Source organism: Corythoichthys intestinalis, chromosome 16, assembly GCF_030265065.1.
Source record: "Corythoichthys intestinalis isolate RoL2023-P3 chromosome 16, ASM3026506v1, whole genome shotgun sequence".
In the NCBI taxonomy this organism is placed as follows: Eukaryota; Metazoa; Chordata; class Actinopteri; order Syngnathiformes; family Syngnathidae; genus Corythoichthys; species Corythoichthys intestinalis.
In genome coordinates, this window is record NC_080410.1 from 17,895,342 (window position 1) to 17,916,549 (window position 21,208).

The 21,208-nt window shown below is 38.4% G+C and overlaps 1 protein-coding gene across 6 annotated transcripts in view; it reads left to right on the forward strand.

Annotated features, from left to right (window-relative positions):
- Positions 1–21,208, forward strand: part of caskin1 (CASK interacting protein 1) — a 136,608-nt gene that overhangs the window by 43,594 nt on the left and 71,806 nt on the right. For all 6 annotated transcript variants that reach the window (XM_057861268.1, XM_057861270.1, XM_057861269.1 and 3 more), the window contains exon 2: positions 15,772–15,823. In XM_057861268.1, the coding sequence (XP_057717251.1) occupies positions 15,772–15,823 (52 nt within the window). The remainder of the gene's footprint in view (positions 1–15,771; positions 15,824–21,208) is intronic.

The window sequence follows — 21,208 nt, forward strand, 5'->3', positions numbered from 1 at the left end:
TCCCGATCGCGTATTTTTTCACCCGAGTCTGAATCACCTGCTTTTGAGAATCTGCCGAAGCTGAGTCCCGATCTGATACTGGAAAAATTTTTGTTTTGTTTTTATTTGAACAAGAGTTCCAAACAGGTTACAGTACTGTACTTTTTACAGTACTTCCTCCGCCACTTTTTCCGGGAGTGTTGCAGAGTATAAAACATATATATCTTTAGGCTTTGCCATTGTATTTCTGTTCATTGTATTTTGTTACTTTTTAGCCCTTAAAAAAAAATATATATATATATATATATATATATATTTATACGTAAATTATGACTGAATTATATAGGAAAAAAACTATCATCACGATTTTTTGAGGTGTAATGATATATTGTGATATTATATTACAATATTAAAATTAGAACAATTTTAACCAGATAACTTGAATGGCTCTGTTTCGAATAGGCCTGAACGATAATGGAAAAATTAACATTGTGATATCATTCTGAAGCTGAACACATACTTTTTATTTTAAAAGTGCAGCAGCACAAAATGTAGGCACAACCACATTTTTCATTGCATCACCTTTAATGCCATACTTTTAGTCACTCTCCATAACTTTCATATAGTTCATATGAGTGAGTTTACTCATATTCACTCACATGTTGATGCTCACGCTGTCGAGAACAGCCTCTCACTTATGCAATGAATGAGCTGACACAGCACACCTTAGACTGTATACCAAGTTTAATGATAATTAACACAATTGTGCCTTTGATCGTAGAGCTACCGAGGCTTCGCTGGCCAGATCAAAGTTACAAACCTGTCAATCATCGTTAACTTTAAGTATTAAACGCCAGCTGCACTGGTGACCAAGAAAAAAAAATTGGTTGCACTGCATAGCAGGAGGGAGGGTGAGAGGCTGTACGAGGATGACGCATAAAAACATAAATATGTTGCCTGTATTTTTTTACATTAAAAACATGATTCTTTTCACCTGATTCCGATCCTCTGAAAAATGGCCCGATTCCGATCACGTGATCAGATCGGGACATCCCTAGGAGGGCGTACCTGAAATGGGACATTTCAAATGGATTGGATTCTACTAGTGACACACCCATTTGAATTTGCAGCAGAACGATGAAAAAAGCCACATGATTTTACATCTATCACTATCAATGGCAGTGTTTAAAGATCGAAGAAGTGAGTAAAAGATGTCTGATAACAGGTTTCTCATATCATTAAGCATCATTCAATGCAAATTGCATAAAATTGCATGGTTGGAAAGTGTGTACTAAAAATCAATAAATCCATATATTAGAGCTTGACAAATAGGCTGTGCAAAGACTTCATACCATTGTCCTCCATTATACTGTATATAACCTAATCTGTTGAAGAGGCACCAAAATCACGTACCTGTCAAGTTGTACGGTTTCGGCATAATTAATAAGTAATAAGTGAGCACTGATTTTTGAATGTGTACGCCGTATGTTCAAAATCTGTACATTTTTCTTGCATTACATTTTTTTTTCTCCGTTTGGATTTTGTCACCGTTTCGTCAACGAGGCAATGCACCAAAAAGTTGTGCGTTACTATGCATTACTATGATGGTTGAATGACGTGAGAAAAGTGACACGGAGAGAGAAGAGCGGGAGTTGGAAGGAGGGAAGAGTGTTGTGACGCTATTGCAAACGCGATGCAAGGCTAGGTGGCTCCAATATTTCTTGACTGTAGCTGACAGCCTACAATCTACGCCCACTTGATGCTACGCTAGATATCACATGCCTAAAGAACTAGATGTGAAATGACAGACTCGGCGGCATTAGTAAGCAACTGCCATCTTAAAGCAGTAGACTTCTCAGAAAGGCTCTGTTGTCGTGAACCTTCCTAGCGAACCTAAGTAACTTTTTTTTTAAAATCTAAAATGCTCCTAAATCGGCAAAATCTTGACTTGAATCTATCTTTAAATGATGAAATAGTTTTCACACTAATGCAAAAACGGGACCAATTTTAACAACTTTAACGGTTGATTCACAACATTAAATGACTTCCAAACATAGCAAAGGTTACTGTGTTTTTCTTTTCTTTTTTTTTTTTTTTTTTGGAATGAAAAAAAAAAACATGAAGGGTAACAGCAGTTATTTTGCCAAGTAACTAATTACTCTTACATTCAGAGTTACTAACTCAATCACTTTTTGGGAGAAATAATTTGTAACTGTAATTAATTACTTTTTTTTTTTTAAGTAAGATTAACAACAGTCTTCAGAATGAAAAGCTATGCTGTGACGAAAGCAGAGATTTTATTCTGCCAGTTTGTTGCCGAAAACAATTTGCCTGCAACTATTGCTGATCACTTCTCAGAATTACCAAAAGAAATGTTCCTTGACTCAAAGATTGCAGATTACAGTTAATTTACAGTTAATCGATTGACCTTTTTGGTTCATAATTGGACACACTAATGAACTACCTTCAAGTCAAACTGAGTTGCGAGTGGAAGTGCCGTGAAGTGCAGCCATCAAAAGACATGATAGAAATTGCCAAAAGTGCTACACACAATTATAACAAAAGTCACTGTTAAATTTTAGTAATCATGATGTAGCTGAAGATATTGATTGTTCTTCGATTGCACCAGGTTATATGTGACAATATTACCGATAAATTCATATTATTTCAAAAATTGAGTTTTATTTTTGTTTCATATTGCACGCTATATAAAAGGTTGTAAGATTAGTCACCAATTTTTAAGGGCATACGTCACTATATGTAAGATTGCCAACGGCCTCGGGTTGACAGATATGAAATAAATTTTCCAATATTTTAAACTGTTTCATGCATAAGATGGGATAAGATTATGTGTGTGTGCCCTGGTTGAAATGTGTAGTTCTGTCGTAGTTCTTTATTAGATTGCCATCGCGTTTAAAACAATGTAAAAAAAAATTGTGCCACTTAAATACATGTACATGTTTTGCCACACATCAGCATGCTCTTCTGAAACTTGCCTCTCTCAGCTGTTGCTGACTGAATTATTTGTGATAGAAACCTACATTTTAGTCATTTTACTCATATTTGTGACATGAATGCTGATAAAGGGCTCTTGTTTATATTGCAAATGCTATGTCTCCTATTTTAATAGTTGGTACTTCTTGTGCTTTGCTTTAAACTACAAGCTGTTCAAGTGCCTCAAGGGGGTCTGTTTAATGTATGCAATTAGTACATTTACGACCACCAAACCGAATGGGTGGAAACGATCTCATCTAGTGATAACCAGCGTTTTATTAATAGAGTTAGTGAGAAATGATTGGTTGCTCCTGGTTCAGGGGGCAACAAAATAGCAGCATTATGGACAAATAGAGTTTCTCCAATGGGAGCAGATTAATGATTTAGGATGATCTTCTGGAAATAAAAATGCCAACACGCTCACGCTATTATCACTCTGTTCACAGCAGTGTTACTGCGTGTGTGCGTGTATGTGGGTGCATGATTGTGAGTGTGCGGTTTGAGTGCAAACACACTTGTATGTGTAGGATGATAGAGAGGATGCTTGTTGCCTTAGCAACTCCCCACTAAGCAACCCTAGGCTCTGCAGTTGTGTGCGTGCATGTACATGGTTGTGTGTGTGTGTGTGCTTGTGTGAGTTTGTAGAGCTCAGACTAGAGTTGAGCTGCAACATCAGGAAATCTGTATTTTCCTTGAGTTCTGCTGCGGCAGGTAAATTTAGCATATTTACTGTGGACTGAGATTTAATGGAGACCATTCTAGGGTATACCCTGCGTTTCGAAAGATGTTTTTATAATATTGCTTATCCAGTTGACAGTGTTGTGCATGAACGCGTTCAATGAACGATTGTTCATGAACACGTTCATATTTCGTCGAACGTGAATTGAACGCATCATTTTCCGTTTCATGAACGTTACTGTGAACGCCTTCATTCTAGCGGTTGTTAGCGGCGTTCATAACCTCATTCATGAGTTCAGAATTAGAGCCTTTCCGTCACTGCAGATAAAGCCATCGGCTAAAAACCCATTATAGGCAAGTTTCCTAGCGAAACATGGGCAGCGCCATCTTTGAAAATTTCTGCTCCGAACTCCGGTTTAGACAAAACATCATGACTTGCGGAGAAGTTAGCAGTGTGTTGACGAAGTCAAAATCAAATCAAAGGAACCCACTGATTCTCCAAAAATGGATTTAGCACAACGTAAACGAGGGTCCGGGACTTTCTGTGCTGTGCGTGGCTGTGGGAACTCCTGGAAGCGCCTAAATACGTTATTGGCCCGAATATAAGACGGCCCTGATTGTAAGACGAGCCCCTCTTTTTTAAGACTCAAGTTTGAAAAAAGACTTTTTGAACATCAAATTAATTTTTATGCAGAACATAATTACAGTTAATCTGAAACAAATGATTATAACAATATATTTGAGAGTAAAAGCATGTTATTTTGCCTCATTCGAATCTTAATATCTGAACATTTAAATATGTAAATTAAAGTGCAATCACATTCATAAATGAATGGCTTCTGGTTTTTGAAATGCAAATAAACCAATCTAATGTGATAAAACAACAAAATTGCAATAACTGCATTAACCATCAAATTGAAGTCTTAACTGTAACTGTAGTCTTGAAACAAATCTGAAAAAGGAAAAACATTGCAATAAAACAATGCAAACTGGTTAAACTAAAAAGAGTAGCTGAGATCTGTCATGACAGATCATCGCTTCAATGATATCTGGGGCCATCTAGCATTGTGAATTGGTATAACATCTAGACCGCAAATATAAAACGACCCTCACTTTTTCAGTCTTATTTCAATGCAAAAAACACCGTCCTATATTCGGGCCAATATGGTATATGGTTTGAAAGGGAATGTTTTTATCACCGACTAGCTACAAATCGCCACTGTGGATGTACCCAGCCATACGCCTTACATCCGAAACAAGCAGACAATATTTCAAGAATGTGGATCGCTTCTTAAAACTTAAAGGCTCCATCTAAAAGATTATATGTTTGTCCTTATCACTTTGTTGATGAGAAACCACCGAAGAACATCCTTTCCCGGAACTTTGGTTGTGTTGTTTTAATAGCAGCTACAGCAGCAGCAGTAGTTGTAGTAAAAAATCGTAAGATCAATAGCAAAGGCAACAAGTTCCATGCTTTGTGGTACGGAGCATTGAGGCACTGGCTTGGTTCCACATCCGCCTTCGTGATGATAACATTCCCGTGTTCGTGCATGAGGACACATCCAACTTTGTGGCTGTGCAGGTACTGGAATATCTCGGAGCTTTTTAGGTTCCTGATGGCGTTTCCATCCACTGCCATAGAGTCAATAATATATGATAATATTTTACTTGTGGTCAATCTCGGCCATTTCTTTATGTTGTCTTCCATGTGGAGATGGCAGAAGGATGCGATATTTCCAAATAGTATTTTTTTTAGTATTAGTATTTATTTAGTATTTTAGGCAATCAGCCTGTGGCACTGCTGAGGTGTTATGGAGGCCCAGGATGCTTCAATAGCGGCCTTAAGCTCATCCACAGTGTTGGGTCTGGTGTCTCTCATCTCAACTTCCTCTTCACAATATCCTACAGATTCTCTATGGGGTCAGGTCAGGAGAGTTGGCAGGCCAACTGAGCAAAGTAATGCCATGGTCAGTAAACCATTTACCAGTGGTTTTGGCACTGTGAGCAGGTGCCAGGTTGTGCTGAAAAATGAAATCCTCATCTCCATAAAGCTTTTCGCCAGATAGAAGCATGAAGTGCTCTATAATCTTCTGTTAGCTAGCTGCATTGACCCTGCCCTTGATAAAACACAGTAGACCAACACCAGCAGCTGACACGGCACCCCAGACCATCATGGGTACTTGACACTGGACTTAGGGCATTTTGGCATTTCCTTCTCCCCAGTCTTCCTTCAAACTCTGGCACCTTGATTTCCGAATGACATGCAAAATTTGCTTTCATCTGAAAAAAGTACTTTGGACCACTGAGCAACAGTCCAGTGCTGCTTCTCTGTAGCCCAGGTCAGGCGCTTCTGCCGCTGTTTCAGGTTCAAAAGTGACTTGACCTGGGGGATGCGGCACCTGTAGCCTATTTCCAGCACATGCCTGTGCACTGTGGCTCTGGATGTTTCCACTCCAGACTCAGTCCACTGTTTCTGCAGGTCCTCCAAAGTCTGGAATAGGCCCTTCTCCACAATCTTTCTCAAGGTGTGGTCACCACTTCTGGTTGTGCAGCTTTTTCTGCCACACTTCCTTCCCACAGACTTCCCACTGAGGTGCCTTGATACAGCACTCTGGTAACAGCCTATTCACTCGCTTGAAGGTGTCAATGATGGCCTTCTGGACAGCAGTCAGGTCGGCAGTCTTGCCCATGATTGCGGTTTTGAACCAGGTTTTTAAAAGTCTCAGGAATCTTTCGCAGGTGTTTTGAGTTAATTCGTTGATTCAGATGATTAGGTAGGTAGCTTCTTTAGAGTACTTTTTTATGATATGCAAATTTTTTTGAGATAGGGATTTTTGTTTTTCTTTACTTTTTTGCCAAAATCATCAATATTAAAACAATAAAAGGCTTGAACTACTTCAGTTGTGTGTAATTAATCTAAAATATATGAAAGTCCAATCTTATCAGTACATTACAGAAAATAATAAACTATCAAAATATGCAAATTTTTTTAGAAGGACCTGTACATGTGCAACGTGAATACGGTGTAACCAAGTGCTTAACAAAATAAATTGTGAAACGTCTGTCTTAACTACACAGCTGTTAAGAATATCATAAGAATAATGGTGGATGTAACCATGTCTTGTGAACCCACACAATGTACTGTAGTCAAGTGGTGTAAATATTATTTTTCTCCTTCTTGGTATCTTGACCTGGTTTCACTTGTACTGGGATAGAAACTGATCCCCAAATCCCCACTCAACTCCATATCTGGCTGGTCTCACTACTTGGCGGGACACTGAGTCTCTGTCATGTTGTTTCATCTATCAAACCGTTTGAACTTTATTTTTTTTAGTCCTGCTTCTACGTACACACTGGTTGATCTAAATAGTCCTGCTTCTTCGTACACACTGGTTGATTTAAATTTTGTGTCTAAGGGGTTATTTGTGTATCGTGACACACTAATCCCAATTATAAAGAAACATTTAATGAAGGCGTAGCTAGTTAAATGGGTATGTAATGGAATATAAAAACATCTAAACGTCATTATAGGTGTGTCACCAAATACTGATGAATTGTGTTTGCAATCTGTTCATGATGTTCTTGCTAAAAAGTATGAAGTTGATCTAATAAAATTAGGCACGTGTCCAAACAAATGATTTATCCAAAGCTTTTTAGTGAAATACTGTTGAAACATGTTTATAAATCACTGAAACCTATTATGGTGTTAGATTTGGATATGGATATGTTTGTGCATGTGCCTGCATTAAACATAACATTGTATATATTATTGTAGTCTGTGTATATCATTCTCAGAACCGGATAATTATTGGCCAAGGACTCATCCTCTCTGACACTGTCCTTATATGATGCTTCGTACGCAGCCTCTTCCCTTATTCGATGACATGAGTCATGTAGGGCAGTCAGGTCCTTTTATGAGGGCAGACATGGAAAGGGCGCAGGCATGGATAAACAAATTTTGCACTACACACAGAGGCTAGCACGCAGGTGGAGAAACTTACCTCATTCTCACCGTTACTACTGTAATTTTTGGACTAAAAGTCTTTACTTTTTTCCCTCATTTTGAATCCTGCGGCTTATAGTCCAATGAGGCTTATTTGCTGATTTATTTGGGTTAGTAGGTAACACTTTATTTGACAGCAGCACCATAAGACTGCCATAAGACTGTCCTAAATATGACTTGTCCTTATGATGGCCATTAATGAATGCTTATGACAGATGTCATTAAGTATCATCCGGCAAATTATGTCACTAACTCCATTTATGTCCAGTTTGGATCTTTTACATCAATTCAAAAGTGAGATAATTTGCCGGATGACACAAAATGATATGACGGACAATATAATGGTCTTATGACAGTCTTTTAGCGCCCCTGTCAAATAAAGTGTTACCAAATACCATAACTAGCAATTAATAAAACAACTGAAACAGTAACTGAATAAATAATTAGCAAAGAACATGAATTTTGATTGTTATTTACACCTGTAGCGCAGCAATGCATACTAGGAGGCCTGTTGGACATCAACAGTGTTGACAGCAGGTAGCAGAAGAGGTTGACTGTTTCTCCCAAGGGAGCAGCGATGGCCAAATGAAGCTTATTGAAACAATAAAGCTTTGCAGCCAATTGGTTCATTTGGTCTTAAGACAGTCGGATGATGCCGCTGTCAAATAAAGTGTTACCATTTAATATCTTTTGGTGTAAATATCCCATAGTACAGTGAGGACAGCTGAAGTTTATAGTCCAGTGCGGTTTATCTATGAACAAATGCTGTTATCATGTCAAATTTGGTAGGTGGCGGCTTGTAGTCAGGTGCGCCTTATAGTACGATAGCAATAGACCAATCTATTTGAACTTGTAGGGATGGCAGTGAATTAACGAATTAGTGGTGTTTCATATTCACATCACTGTAAATTTAAATGAGTTTGTCACTAGTAGACATCTAATCCCTCCCTAAGCCCTTCCAATTCAAATGGATTGGACATTTATTTATGTCAGTGGCAGCCAATGAGCTAGCTACACACTGTACCTTACATACTTATTTTTTACACTTGGTACAGATAACATCAGTGAGTCTTCAAAAATGCTTTCATCTATGTATTGCGATGGCAGTAAAACTGAGTCAGCTAAAGGGAGAGAAAAATAAAGGATATTAACTTTCAAGTTTGCAAACCTTGAGGGGGAAAATGGAAAATAAAGGTGGCGGAAAGATGAATGAATAGTCAGAGGAAAGGGACAGACTTGATCATGGCTAACACAACATGTCTACTTTCAGCTTTCCAGAGTGCAGCACACTATTTTCCATTCACCCTGCCAGAGAGAGAGGACAAGGGCAGAAACTTAGAGGGAACGGATGAAGTAACAGGCTGTAGGTTTTGTAGCTAGAGTACAGAGCATACAGTATGTGTAAAATTATTCAAATGGGCTTGTACCCATTGAACAAAACTAAAACGTAGTGTTGTCTTCAAAAGTTGACTTCGGCTTTTGTGTAATTATGAAAAACAAGTCTTTCAACCTTGCACTCTAATATTTTGTATGACTAACTTCCACATCAATATTCCTCCCCCCGTTTCTTCAAAATTCAACATCCCTACTCTGCGAGGGTAATTTTTTTTCAATATCGAGTAGGCCTGTGATGCTCCACTGCAACCAGTGAATTTGGTCTTTATTTGGAAAGATCTTATCTACCAAATTGCTTTAACAATCAACTTGAACAACATTTAGGAGGATAATTTATATTTTGTCGCAGTGTAACAATTAACAACAATCCTTGCTTCCATAGCGATAATTTGAGTTAGGCTGGTTATCAGGAGCTTTGCTGTAGTTGTAGATGTGACTTGGAAAAGGTTAGGAATACCTCAATCGCTGACATATTTCAGATTTAGGCAACAAAACCACAATGTACTTGGTTTACTTTGTTGTTTTTGATATATTTCAAGGTTGGCTAGACGCTCAAAACCATAGACCCAACTACACTCACCGGCCACTTTATTAGGTACATCACGCTAGTAACGGGTTGGACCCCCTTTTGCCTTCAGAACTGCCTCAATTCTTCATGGCATAGATTGAACAAGGTGCTGGAAGCATTGCTCACAGAGTTTGGTCCATATTGACATGATGGCATCACACAGTTGGTGCAGATTTGTCGGCTGCACATCCATGATGCAAATCTCCCGTTCCACCACATTCCAAAGATGCTCTATTGGATTGAGATCTGGTGACTGTGGAGGCCATTTGAGTACAGTGAACTCATTGTCATGTTCAAAAAACCAGTCTGAGATGATTCCAGCTTTATGACATGGCACATTATCCTGCTGAAAGTAGCCATCAGAAGTTGGGTACATTGTGGTCATAAAGGGATGGACATGGTCAGCAACAATACTCAGGTAGGCTGTGGCGTTCCAACGATCCTCAATTGGTACCAAGGGGCCCAAAGAGTGCCAAGAAAATATTCCCCACACCATTACACCACCACCACTAGCCTGAACCGTTGATACAAGGCATGATGGATCCATGCTTTCATGTTGTTGATGCCAAATTTTGACCCTACCATCCGAATGTCGCAGCAGAAATCGAGGCTCATCAGACCAGGCAGCATTTTTCCAATCTTCTATTGTCCAATTTCGATGAGCTTGTGCTGAAAGGAGTGGCACCCGGCGTGGTCTTCTGCTGCTGTAGCCCATCTGCCTCAAAGTTCGACGTACAGTGCGTTCAGAGATGCTCTTCTGCCTACCTTGGTTGTAACGGGTGGTTATTTGAGTCACTGTTTCCTTTCTATCAGCTCGAACCAGTCTGGCCATTCTCCTCTGACCTCTGGCATCAACAAGGCATTTCCGCCCCCCACAGGACTGCCGCTCACTGGATATTTTTTCTTTTTCGGACCATTCTCTGTAAACCCTAGAGATGGTTGTGCATGGAAATCCCAGTAGAGCAGCAGTTTCTGAAATACTCAGAGCAGCCCTTCTGGCACCAACAACCATGCCACGTTCAAAGTCACTGAAATCACCTTTCTTCCCCATACTGATGCTCGGTTTGAACTGCAGGAGATTGTCTTAAACCATGTCTACATGCCTAAATGCACCGAGTTGCCGCCATGTGATTGGCTGATTAGAAATTAAGGGTTAACGAGCAGTTGGACAGGTGTACCTAATAAAGTGGCCGGTGAGTGTATATTTTATACAAGCAATTAAAAAGTCAAAGGACTTGCTTGTGGAATTAATTCATATTTACAAAAATTGAACGTGAACTTGGAGACCTCAAAACATGGGATGTTTTTAGCAGTTTAATAATAGAATTTAAATTTATGCATTTATGTCCATTTGCTGTGGTTTAGTACAATACTTTAGTTGCACGACCAGTTCATGCCATGTTCATGTCTTTGTCACTGTCCTTTTCGGATCACCACAATTTATCTTGTTTGGTTGTTGACTCTCATTTATGCATAACATGTTGTCTGTATGGCTTACGGAAACCTGTTTAAAACTCTTTCAGTGCTATTTACGACGATAAACGTGAATTGAAATGAGTTTGTCACTGCTGGCAACCCTCCCAGTTCAAATGGATTGGACGTTTATTGTCGTCAGCTGCACCCAATGAGTTAATATATGGCGGAAAACACTCAGGTGACTTGAAGTTCCGCTCTGACACCCCAAATTTGACCAAATTCCAAAATTCTCAATCTCAATTTTCTGGGGGAAGAAAAAGTTTGGACAGGAGGGCTTTTTTTTTTTTTTTTTTAAATAAATGTTTTTAAACAGCAAAACCCTATCTGAAGGTGAGAGCACGCGAGAACAGAATTACACACGCCATGACTTTAACGAGATATTATCGCGTACTTACCTTGTTTCAATCCAAAAACTCCATGTCACATGTATCACTGAGTGTCAAGACAGAGCTGTGAATGGCCACAGCTGGATTTTTGGGGGATTTTATGGGTGAAACATGGTCATATAACAAGGGTCGCGATGCAGAAATCGCAGATATCAAGGAGTGGTCGAGATTTTCTTTTTCATATATTTACCCTAACTTTTTTTCCCCCAATTTTTCTTTGTTTGGATCGATTATTTATCATCTAACATAGTGGGGAAAATGCGACAGTAACAAAAGAAAAACCCATACAATTTAGTGATAATTATGAGGTAGATATCCGTGACTTTTTTACGGACGCCATTTTTTTCAATGTGACGTAATTTGTTCAAAAGTTTATAATATGCGAGTGAATAATTTTATAAAGTCGTTTTTTTTTTAATGAAAAATTAGACATCAATTAATGATTCTAAGCTAAAAATGACAGACATTTTGAATAATAAACATAATTAATTACCTTCGTTTTATGGCTGGGTTGAAACAAAAGCGGTTGCGCGACGTCTGTAAACGGGGGTTTCCAGGGTAAAACGGACAAATTAAAAATAGTTCGTGGGCTTCATGCGCCAAGAATCTGCTTTGGCAGCATATAGACATATTGTTCTGTCAAACACAACAGTTGTTTTGGCTTAAAATACAGCAATTTCTTTTAAAGAGGTGTGCAAGAGCAGAAACTGCTTTTTCAGTCTTGTCTGTGTTTTCCGCCGTATATATTTAGTTTTATAAATTTATGATTGTCCCTTAATCCTCTGATGGAAATACTGTTCTTGTCAACAGCTGCTTTCATGTTACCAGTGATTCACTTGTCTAATTTCCTTGTAAAATTTCCTTTCACGGTGCACAATTAACTCACGGCTAGTTGCTATGCCCTTAGAGATGAAAAGGTTGTGGTTGCTGGCTGCTTAACAGATGCCACATGCATTTTTATTTTTATTTTTATAAAGACGGCATTATTGCGTAGATGTTGTAATAGTCCCCATAGTAAAATAACCTCAATATAGCTGATGCTGTGGTTGTTTATTAGCTTGACTTTAGTACTTGTCACGTTTCAGAGGCGGGTGGCCCCAAATGCAGGGAAAACAAAAGGCAAGGCAGGTTGTCGGGGAACTCAAAAATGCTTTAATAATAGTTAACAAAAATAGAGGTTCAAACAAAAGACCAAGGGATAAAAAAAAAAAAGTATGAAAAAAATGCTTTAATAATAGTTAACAAAAATAGAGGTTCAAACAAAAGACCAAGGGATAAAAAAAAAAAAAAGTATGAAAACTTACTTGGTAACTGAGGAACATAAACACGAGGGGTTTGACGCAGGAATAGACAACAAATCAACAATGACACAACAAGGACTGAAAAGAACCTGGGAGCTTATATACACAGACAAGGGGTAATGAGACAATGCGGCACAGGTGGGTGACACAAGAGACAGTGGATTGGTCAACACACAAGTTGGGTGTTGGATTTCGGGGTGAGGGTGTATTTAAACTCTTCATAACTCTGCCTAATTATCGTGCATTTCTCGTTTGTGAAATAAGGTGCACGTGCCTTTGGCAAAAGTTGTGTTTCACTCTGCTATCCGCCCCCTTTTATGTGAACGCGCAGTAACTCTGATTGGGTTAACACAAGCTCAACAAATCAACCTCATAATCAGCGTTGGAGCACCGATTGACCCTCAAACTAGGTAACCAAGTTTTGTCAACCCCGGTTTCCTGCTGGTATCCTGGGTTACTTCTGGGGAGGTTGAACGCCGTTCGTAGTACATGCCACAGGGTCTGTAGTGTTTGTTTGTGCTCAAGTGCAAAATGTATTCGAATATGCAAGATTAAATGCAAATGCAGATTTGTTAATAGTAATAATGCAACACCATCTGTATACTGAGTGTAGTGTTATTGAAAGTTGAGTCAAGTTAATTTGACCAAAGAGCATTATAAAAAATAGGTCAGTTTTTAGATCATCAACAGTGCCAGTTAGCTGGGGGGAATAATACATAAGGCCAAAATGGGTGTTTCATGCAGCTTTGTTTGCATGTATTTAGTCTTAATGTTGTTTCTTTTTCTGAAAGTGCTTACTATAGTTTGATTGTTTTGACAGCAAATTTGTATGCGTCGTCTTAATATTATGAACTGGATGTTTATACCCGAGGAAATAACAGCGACTTATGACTCAGGAATTGAAGTATGGCCCACAAACTTGATCATGCAAGGTAATTCTCCTCATTTAATCAAGTTCACAATATTAACTTGATAAAAATGAGTTAAGAACACTCAAGCTGACAAGTTACTTGACCATAATACTAGACATCCAATCATGTGGCTCTTTCCTTCTGCTCTTAATTTAAATGAGTTTATGTTACGTTCGTGGGCAGAAAACCCCAAAGTAAGCATGTAATATGGCAAGGATAGAATGTCAATAATTAATACAGGACAGGGGGGCTCTTGGCGTGGAGAGCCTGGCCGAAGGTATCAATTGACGAGAGGCGACATCAATGGACTGAAAGAGACGTGGTGCACTGGCTGGCTTATGTAGGCTGTTGATGATGATTGTTTACACCTGCCGTTGCTCCATCCGTCAGGTGCTGGTCCTGTAATGGGATGACAGACACACCCACACACTTGCCGAGCCCGGGGTCTGACAGTTTATTACTAGTAGACAGTGTTGGAACTAGCGCTCTTACATTTACTAATTTTTACTTTAACTTCTAACATAACGCTTTACATTTTCTCATTCTATAATGGCCCTGTAGTTATTGTACGAGCGTTACCCATGTGTTACGTGATCCAAATGTCGCCCCCTGCAGCGTCGAGGCACGTGAGTCTATCAGCTATCTGTGCTGTTGACAGCTTTGTGCTCTCATACTAGCCTTGGAGTCTGCATGGTTCTTCTCACTCTAGCATGACCAGAGACCATCTGACAGAGTAAGGTGGCTCTTACTAGTATGTCTGTACTAAACACAGACACACAAACCCAGTTTACGCACAAACATTAAAACTCCGGTTGAACGAACACTAACACACGCTTCAATGGCAAGTGTGTATGACACTGAGAGTTGTGAATTTTCAGGGTGAAAATACAAAAATTTTAAAATCATTTAAATCGTAGATATACAGTAGTAATGTATCTTTTTTTAAAGTAAAGGAACTTTTAGTAGTTACTTTCATAATTGAATAACTGCTAATTCGTAACTTTTTAAGAGAAGTAACTACTGTAATTTTCACACTATAAGGAGCAACTGACTATAAGCCACCACCCACCAAATGTGACAAGAAAACGGCATTTGTTCATAGATAAGCCGCAATGGACAATAAGCCAGAGCTGTCCTCACTGTATTATGAGATATCTACACCAAAGATATGAATCGGTAACACTTTATTTGACAGCAGCATCATCCAACTCTTATGAGACCAAGTGAACCACCATGAAGCTTTGAACCAATTGGCTGCAAAGCTTTATTGCTTCAAGAAGCTTCATTTGGCCATCACTGCTCCCTTGGGAGAGACAGTCAACCCCTTCTGCTACCTGCTGTCAACACTGTTGTTGTCCAACATGCCTCCTAGCATGCATTGCTGCGCTACAGGTGTAAATAACAATCAAAATTCATGTTCTTTGCTAATTATTTATTCAGTTACTGTTTCAGTTGTTTTATTAATTGCTAGTTATGGGATTTGGTAACACTTTATTTGACAGGGGCGCTAAAAGACTTTTTTGATTGTTATTTACATCTGTAACGCTGCAATGCATGCCAGGAGGCATATGTTGCCTATTAACCCAAATAAATCAACAAATAAGCCGCACTGGACTATAAGCCACAGGATTCAAAATGAATGAAAAAAGTTGCAGCTTTTAGTCCAAAAATGACGGCATATCTCTTTACTTTTCAAAAGTAATTTATGCAACACTGCTAGAAGAAATCCAATTTATTTGCCCTGAGAGTGCTGGGAGCAAATGAGCAGTCATTCACTTGCTGCCACATCCACAGTTCAAATCAATTCGACGAGCTAACAAAACTAAAGAATTTGACTTATGTCTACGTGAGATCTGCGATGAGCATATCTAATAGGAAGTTTATTTATTTATTTTTTTTTTTTAGTGTGGATGTGACATTTAGCTTCTTAATGAAAATTTCTTAAAATAAACAATGTTACCTTTTTGAACCTGGCTTTAAGTACACTTATTGTAAAATAAACAGTGGCTAAGACATCCGTCATCAATTTATTATGCATTAAATGCTACAAAGAGTAATTGATTTTCCCCGTGTTTTTCAGAGTTGCTTGGGTCTGCAAAGAAAGTGAATGTCAACTTCCAGGATACAGATGGGTGAGTTCCATCATTTTCTTCTCCCTATATATGCCCTCCCCCCACCCCCTTCCACAAACATACACAGATCTCATCCTTGCCCTCACTGCTACTCTTGCTTGTCAGAAGTCATTCTCAGATCACCTCTTTCTTCCCCTCCTCCCCCTGTATTTCCTCTGGTCCCAGTCAAGTAAAAGCTTTATTGTTTGAGTAGTTTTGCCTCTGTGGTTGGAGGATAAGCCCAAATCCCACTTAACTAAAGTTCAAACTCCCATTTAATGTACAATTTGTGCGTGACCTTAAGGGCTAATGCTCTACTATCATGATTTTAGTGGCACTATACATCTGTCCATATATTTCCTTTTGAGAGGTTTCATGTGAGCAGCTTGTGGCTGTGATGACGTAAAGATAGCAGTTGTTTGGACATGTTCATCTCAATTTTCCATTTAATTTCATTCCAATATACTGTAATTATAGTAACATAACAATCTAGCATTTCGCACCCTGGTATGAAGACAAAAAAAGATCTTCTGTAATGATTTTTATTCAGGTGGTTTGTGTCAAAAGTCCATTACAAACGATCTTAAGGTTATTTATAAAATTGAAAAAAAAAAAAAAATAATAAAATAAAATATATTGATATACACATTATATTTATTATATATTAGGGGTGTGTATTGCCTCATATTTAGCCATACAATTCGTGTCACAATTCAAAGGTGACGATTCATTTTGATCCGATTAATCCCGATACTACACTCCACGAATATTACGATATTTGTATATTACTGTAGAAAAAAACAAAACGAAATTCACATAAAAGTTTATTTTTATTTATATCAATTTATTCCTAAAACCTCATCCAGCACTTAAGTAACATGTTTTTGCTTTATGTTTGAACAACATATGGCTTTGGTTATAACATATTCTCTTTTTTAGTGCAAACCTGCTTTAGTGCAAACCATTTTCAATCCAAACCTGCTTGCTTAACTTATTCACTCCCAGCCATTTTCACCGGTGCAATCCCCATCGCTCCTGGCCGTTTTACTGGATTTTGACTGATTTTGCAAGGCCCACAGAAAATTCTGTCCTATTTCTATATAAACATGGAACCCACCAAAGGAAAGATTAGACTCTCTTCTTTCAGCAGGAAAAGAAGTTAGTTCATATCTTTTTCCATTCTTTAGAAATCAGCATTAGAAAATAGCTTAGTTTAAGCAATTTTCCAATTTCTGATGAGAAAACTGAGAAAATGAGCTTTTTGTAAACGCATACATTTCAAACATAACTTTGACTTTAACACAGCTAATTTTTGCTTTAGTTACATCCCAAACATCTGAAGAATGTTTTCCTTTTACAAAATAACATAAACAACAAGACAAATAGAGCTTTTGATAGCAAAGTAACAATTTATTTACACATGACTAAACTATTGAACTGAGATATGACGCTGTTGTGGCTGCGACAGCCAGGGTAAACTTTTCCCTCATTACTGCCTGTCTCCTAAAGATGGATTTTTTTTTGTCTTTCTTTTGTGGTGACCACTGCCTCGTGGCGGAGTTCCCCGCGTTTCTGGCTGAGTCGCGGGACACTGTAGGGTGTGGGGGACGCGAGTGGCTAAGCACGGTGGCGCGGGCTCTGCTTGGCAAGCAGCACGGACTCAACGGCATCGTCCGCTGCACTGATAGTCCCGGTCGTTCTGCTCGGTTGTCCAGTGCCTGGCATCCCGGGCATCCTCCTGGTTGTTCTGCTTGGTCGTCCGCCGCCTGGCATCTTGGACGTCCATTCGGTCGTCTTCCGCCGGCGCCCCGGCCATGCGGCCAGGCCGTTCGTTCCGTTGAATCGGGTTGGGGGGTCTTACCAAATGCGCGACTGCCCTCCAGTGGCCAGTTTTAGTGCTTTTAAATGGATTTTCAGCATTGTGCTTTGGAGCTAGGTTGAATCAGAACCTAGAGATGTCTCTTGTGAAAAAAAAAAAAACGTAAAAGATGTATCAATATGTCTTTGGGACACTGAAACAATTAAAAATAGAATGTATTTATACGTTTTTGGGAGCAAATGAGTTCAATGCAGGATTCTAAATATGAAAAAAAAAAATACTTAAAGGATGTATAGCATGTCAATAATGAACAGTGCAGCCACTGTATTGTTTATTTCCCCCCAAAACACGAGTAAGGATAGATACAGATGGATTTTGAACCGATTAGAGAATTGCGTCACATAATATCGTGATATATCTCAGAAACTTTTTTTTTTTTTTTTTAAACACCGTTTAAAAAAAATAAAAAATAAAAAAAAAAAAATATATATATATATATATATATATATATATATTAATAGGCATATAAATCCCCATTTTAATGACACACAATACAATGTAGAGTACATAGATTTTTTGGGACAACGATACAAAATATGCCTATATTACAAAGTCTGCCATGATATGATTTGATTCATGGGCTTTCAATCGTTTTAATACAAAATTATGTACGCATTTGACAGAATCAGTTGTATTTTTCCTAAAACAAGGGAAAAATGACAAGTTATATTGAAAATATTCATTGACATATTGAAAATACATCACCAATACGTTTAAAACATTGTTCATTCACCCCTCTCAATCAAAATGGATTAGTGCAATCCTTAAATTCATTGGCTGCCATTGACAGCTCGAGACGTCCAATCCATTTGGACTGGCAAAAGGCGAAAATATAAATTAAATAAATAAAAAAAGATAAAACTGCAATTATTCCTTTTATGTATTTAAAATGTTTAATTTAGATTTTTAAAATTTATTTTGATTCATGTAGACAACACTACTAAGCAACATAAGAGTATATTACATAAAAAAGGCAGAGAAAAGATAAACATAAAAGTCATATTGCACAGCTCTTCTGTGATTAATGCTATTTTACTCCTTATTCATCAACTTCAGAGTGTTATTGGGACCCATAACCAGTGTGTATTTCTCTTTTTATTCATTTTAATTATGCGATGTACACAGATGTGAACGGCAGCTCTGTATGAGGTAAAGTTTTTTTTTTTTTTTTAAATTGCCCAAAATAGTCACTTGCCCTATAAAGGTTTAACAGAGCTACTAGAAAACAAAATCAAAGAATATGAAACTGTGGAGGGAAATAGCTTAGGGCTAATATTCACTGCAGGCTAAGAGAATGTAGAGATGGATATCAAGACAGAGGGCTGTAAATATTGCACGACATGTTTTACTACTTGGCAAAGGAAAGTGCTTTCTCTTTTCCCTCATATATATGACTACTGAGACTACACGGAGTCACACATCACACAAACAGCGTGTTGTTCAGCTTAGTAAAGCATTGTGTAATATATCCCTGCTCAACCCTGTTAGGGAAAAACTGAGGGTAGAATTGGGTTATGGCACGTGCTTTTTGCTCATTGTTCAGTGGGCCGTCACACCTGCAGCATTTGAATGGAGGGCGACTGGAAGGTCAAAAGATGCCGATGCGCTGCTTTGATATTCACTGAATTTTTGCAGCCAAATGGATAGTATTCATGCATACAGCACAATTAGCACCAACTGAACAATCCCGTGCATGTCACCTACATTTGATTTGTTCTCAGCAGTGGGAAACCTGATATAATCATGTAGCATGTTCATTATTTTCATGTTATTTCGTTGTCAGTGCTCTGGTGAAAATATGATTCCACATTTGATAAGCAATCCTGTGAATTTTAACAATAAGGTTGCCTATGAAGTAACAGCATAGTCAATAGTCATCGCAATGGAAATTGGAGTTGTGTTTTGCATTATGGCTCAAAGCTTTAATGGGCTGTTTACAAAACGGAAGGCGAAGACACAAATTTTTGATTCCGACCTCCAAAGAGGAATAATTCGATTGCAAGAATTGCTATGCATGGAACGCTCTTGCTCCGATGACATCAGCACCCCTCACACGTCACTGTGGGCGTGCGCAGTCGATGCTAGTAAGCATTCAAAACAGCAAACATGGCTGATCAGTGGCTTTAATTTACTGTTTTTATAATATTTTCAATATAAATATATTTTATTTTCATGTTTTTGTGCCTTTTCAAACAAAAGAAAAAAACGCATGGACGCCATTGCTTTGAGTTTTTAATTTTTATTTTATTATTGACAAGCAGTGTCATACAATCAGTTAAACATGTAAAAAACAGCAAACGTACAAGAAATACAAGAGAAAAAAAATAAATATACAAGAAAAACCGTGAATAAAACTGCAAAATAAAATGTACAGGGAACAAAAAAACGACATTGCTTCGAGTGGAAGGGTGTGTTGTCTTCCGGTGTACGTGCACTATCCGTACTGGGTGCACAACCCGCTCAGGGTGCCTGCGCTTGACAGTGACGTTCGATTATTCTCACTATATGATTGGCTGATGAGTCAAAATGCACGCCCAGAGCCATGCGCTCCTGTAAAATGCCTGTTTAAAAGTGTGACAGTTGTTCTTGAGATTCGTAGTAATGCATAGCTTAAAAGTGCCGTTTTGAAAATGCGTATGTAAAGCCGATTGATGATCTCACACACAGAGATGATTATTGACAATTAAATGGGAAAGTTAAAAAAAGAGCAAACTTGTACGCACACCTGTCACTCAGACATCAAATATCAGGGCCCATCACTGTTCATTTCCAAAACTTTACAAAAAAAAAATCATTTATTTTTGCTTGCTTGCTTGCTTTTGACATCAGTACTGATGTTGTAAGTTCCTTTCTCTAAATCATGAAACTGTTCTTCATATAAATCGTCAATTATTGACACAATAGAAAAACCAACCCGAACACTTTTGCTGCATTCGAGGAAGGTGGGAAGTCGCACTTATCCCACTCGGATGGTTCCAGTTACGACCTCAAAGCGTTCCAAGCAATGTAAACAACAAAGATGGTTGATAGCAACAATCAGTTGTTTTTTATTTTGGCCTTTTAAAGACATTTTGACCTCCAGCAAACCTGCCTTTTCATAATGACGATTGAGATAAATTGCACGCACTGTAACTGCCTTCTTTAGTTACATCCTTGCTAAAAGGATGTAAATACTATATACTAATATACTAATAATAAATACCAATTCATTAAGCTAATTTATTGTATGAGGAAAAAAACACTTGGCGCATCGAAAAAACTTAATTTAACCTCATTATTGTGTCATCACTACGTTGTCTTGAGCGCCATTTTGTCGAATGACGTCAGATTAAAGCAACTTGTGAAGTGGTACTTTCACCCCCCGACTTTGCGACTAGGATGTACGAGTTCGAGTGGCGTTCCAATTATATTTTTCCTGGTCGGAGGCTGGAAAAGTCCGACTTCCCACATTTCCCAAATGCTACACGAGTGTTGTTGCGACGTTATCAGCAGGCCCCCCGAGCAGATTGTGCACCCTGTGCGGAAAG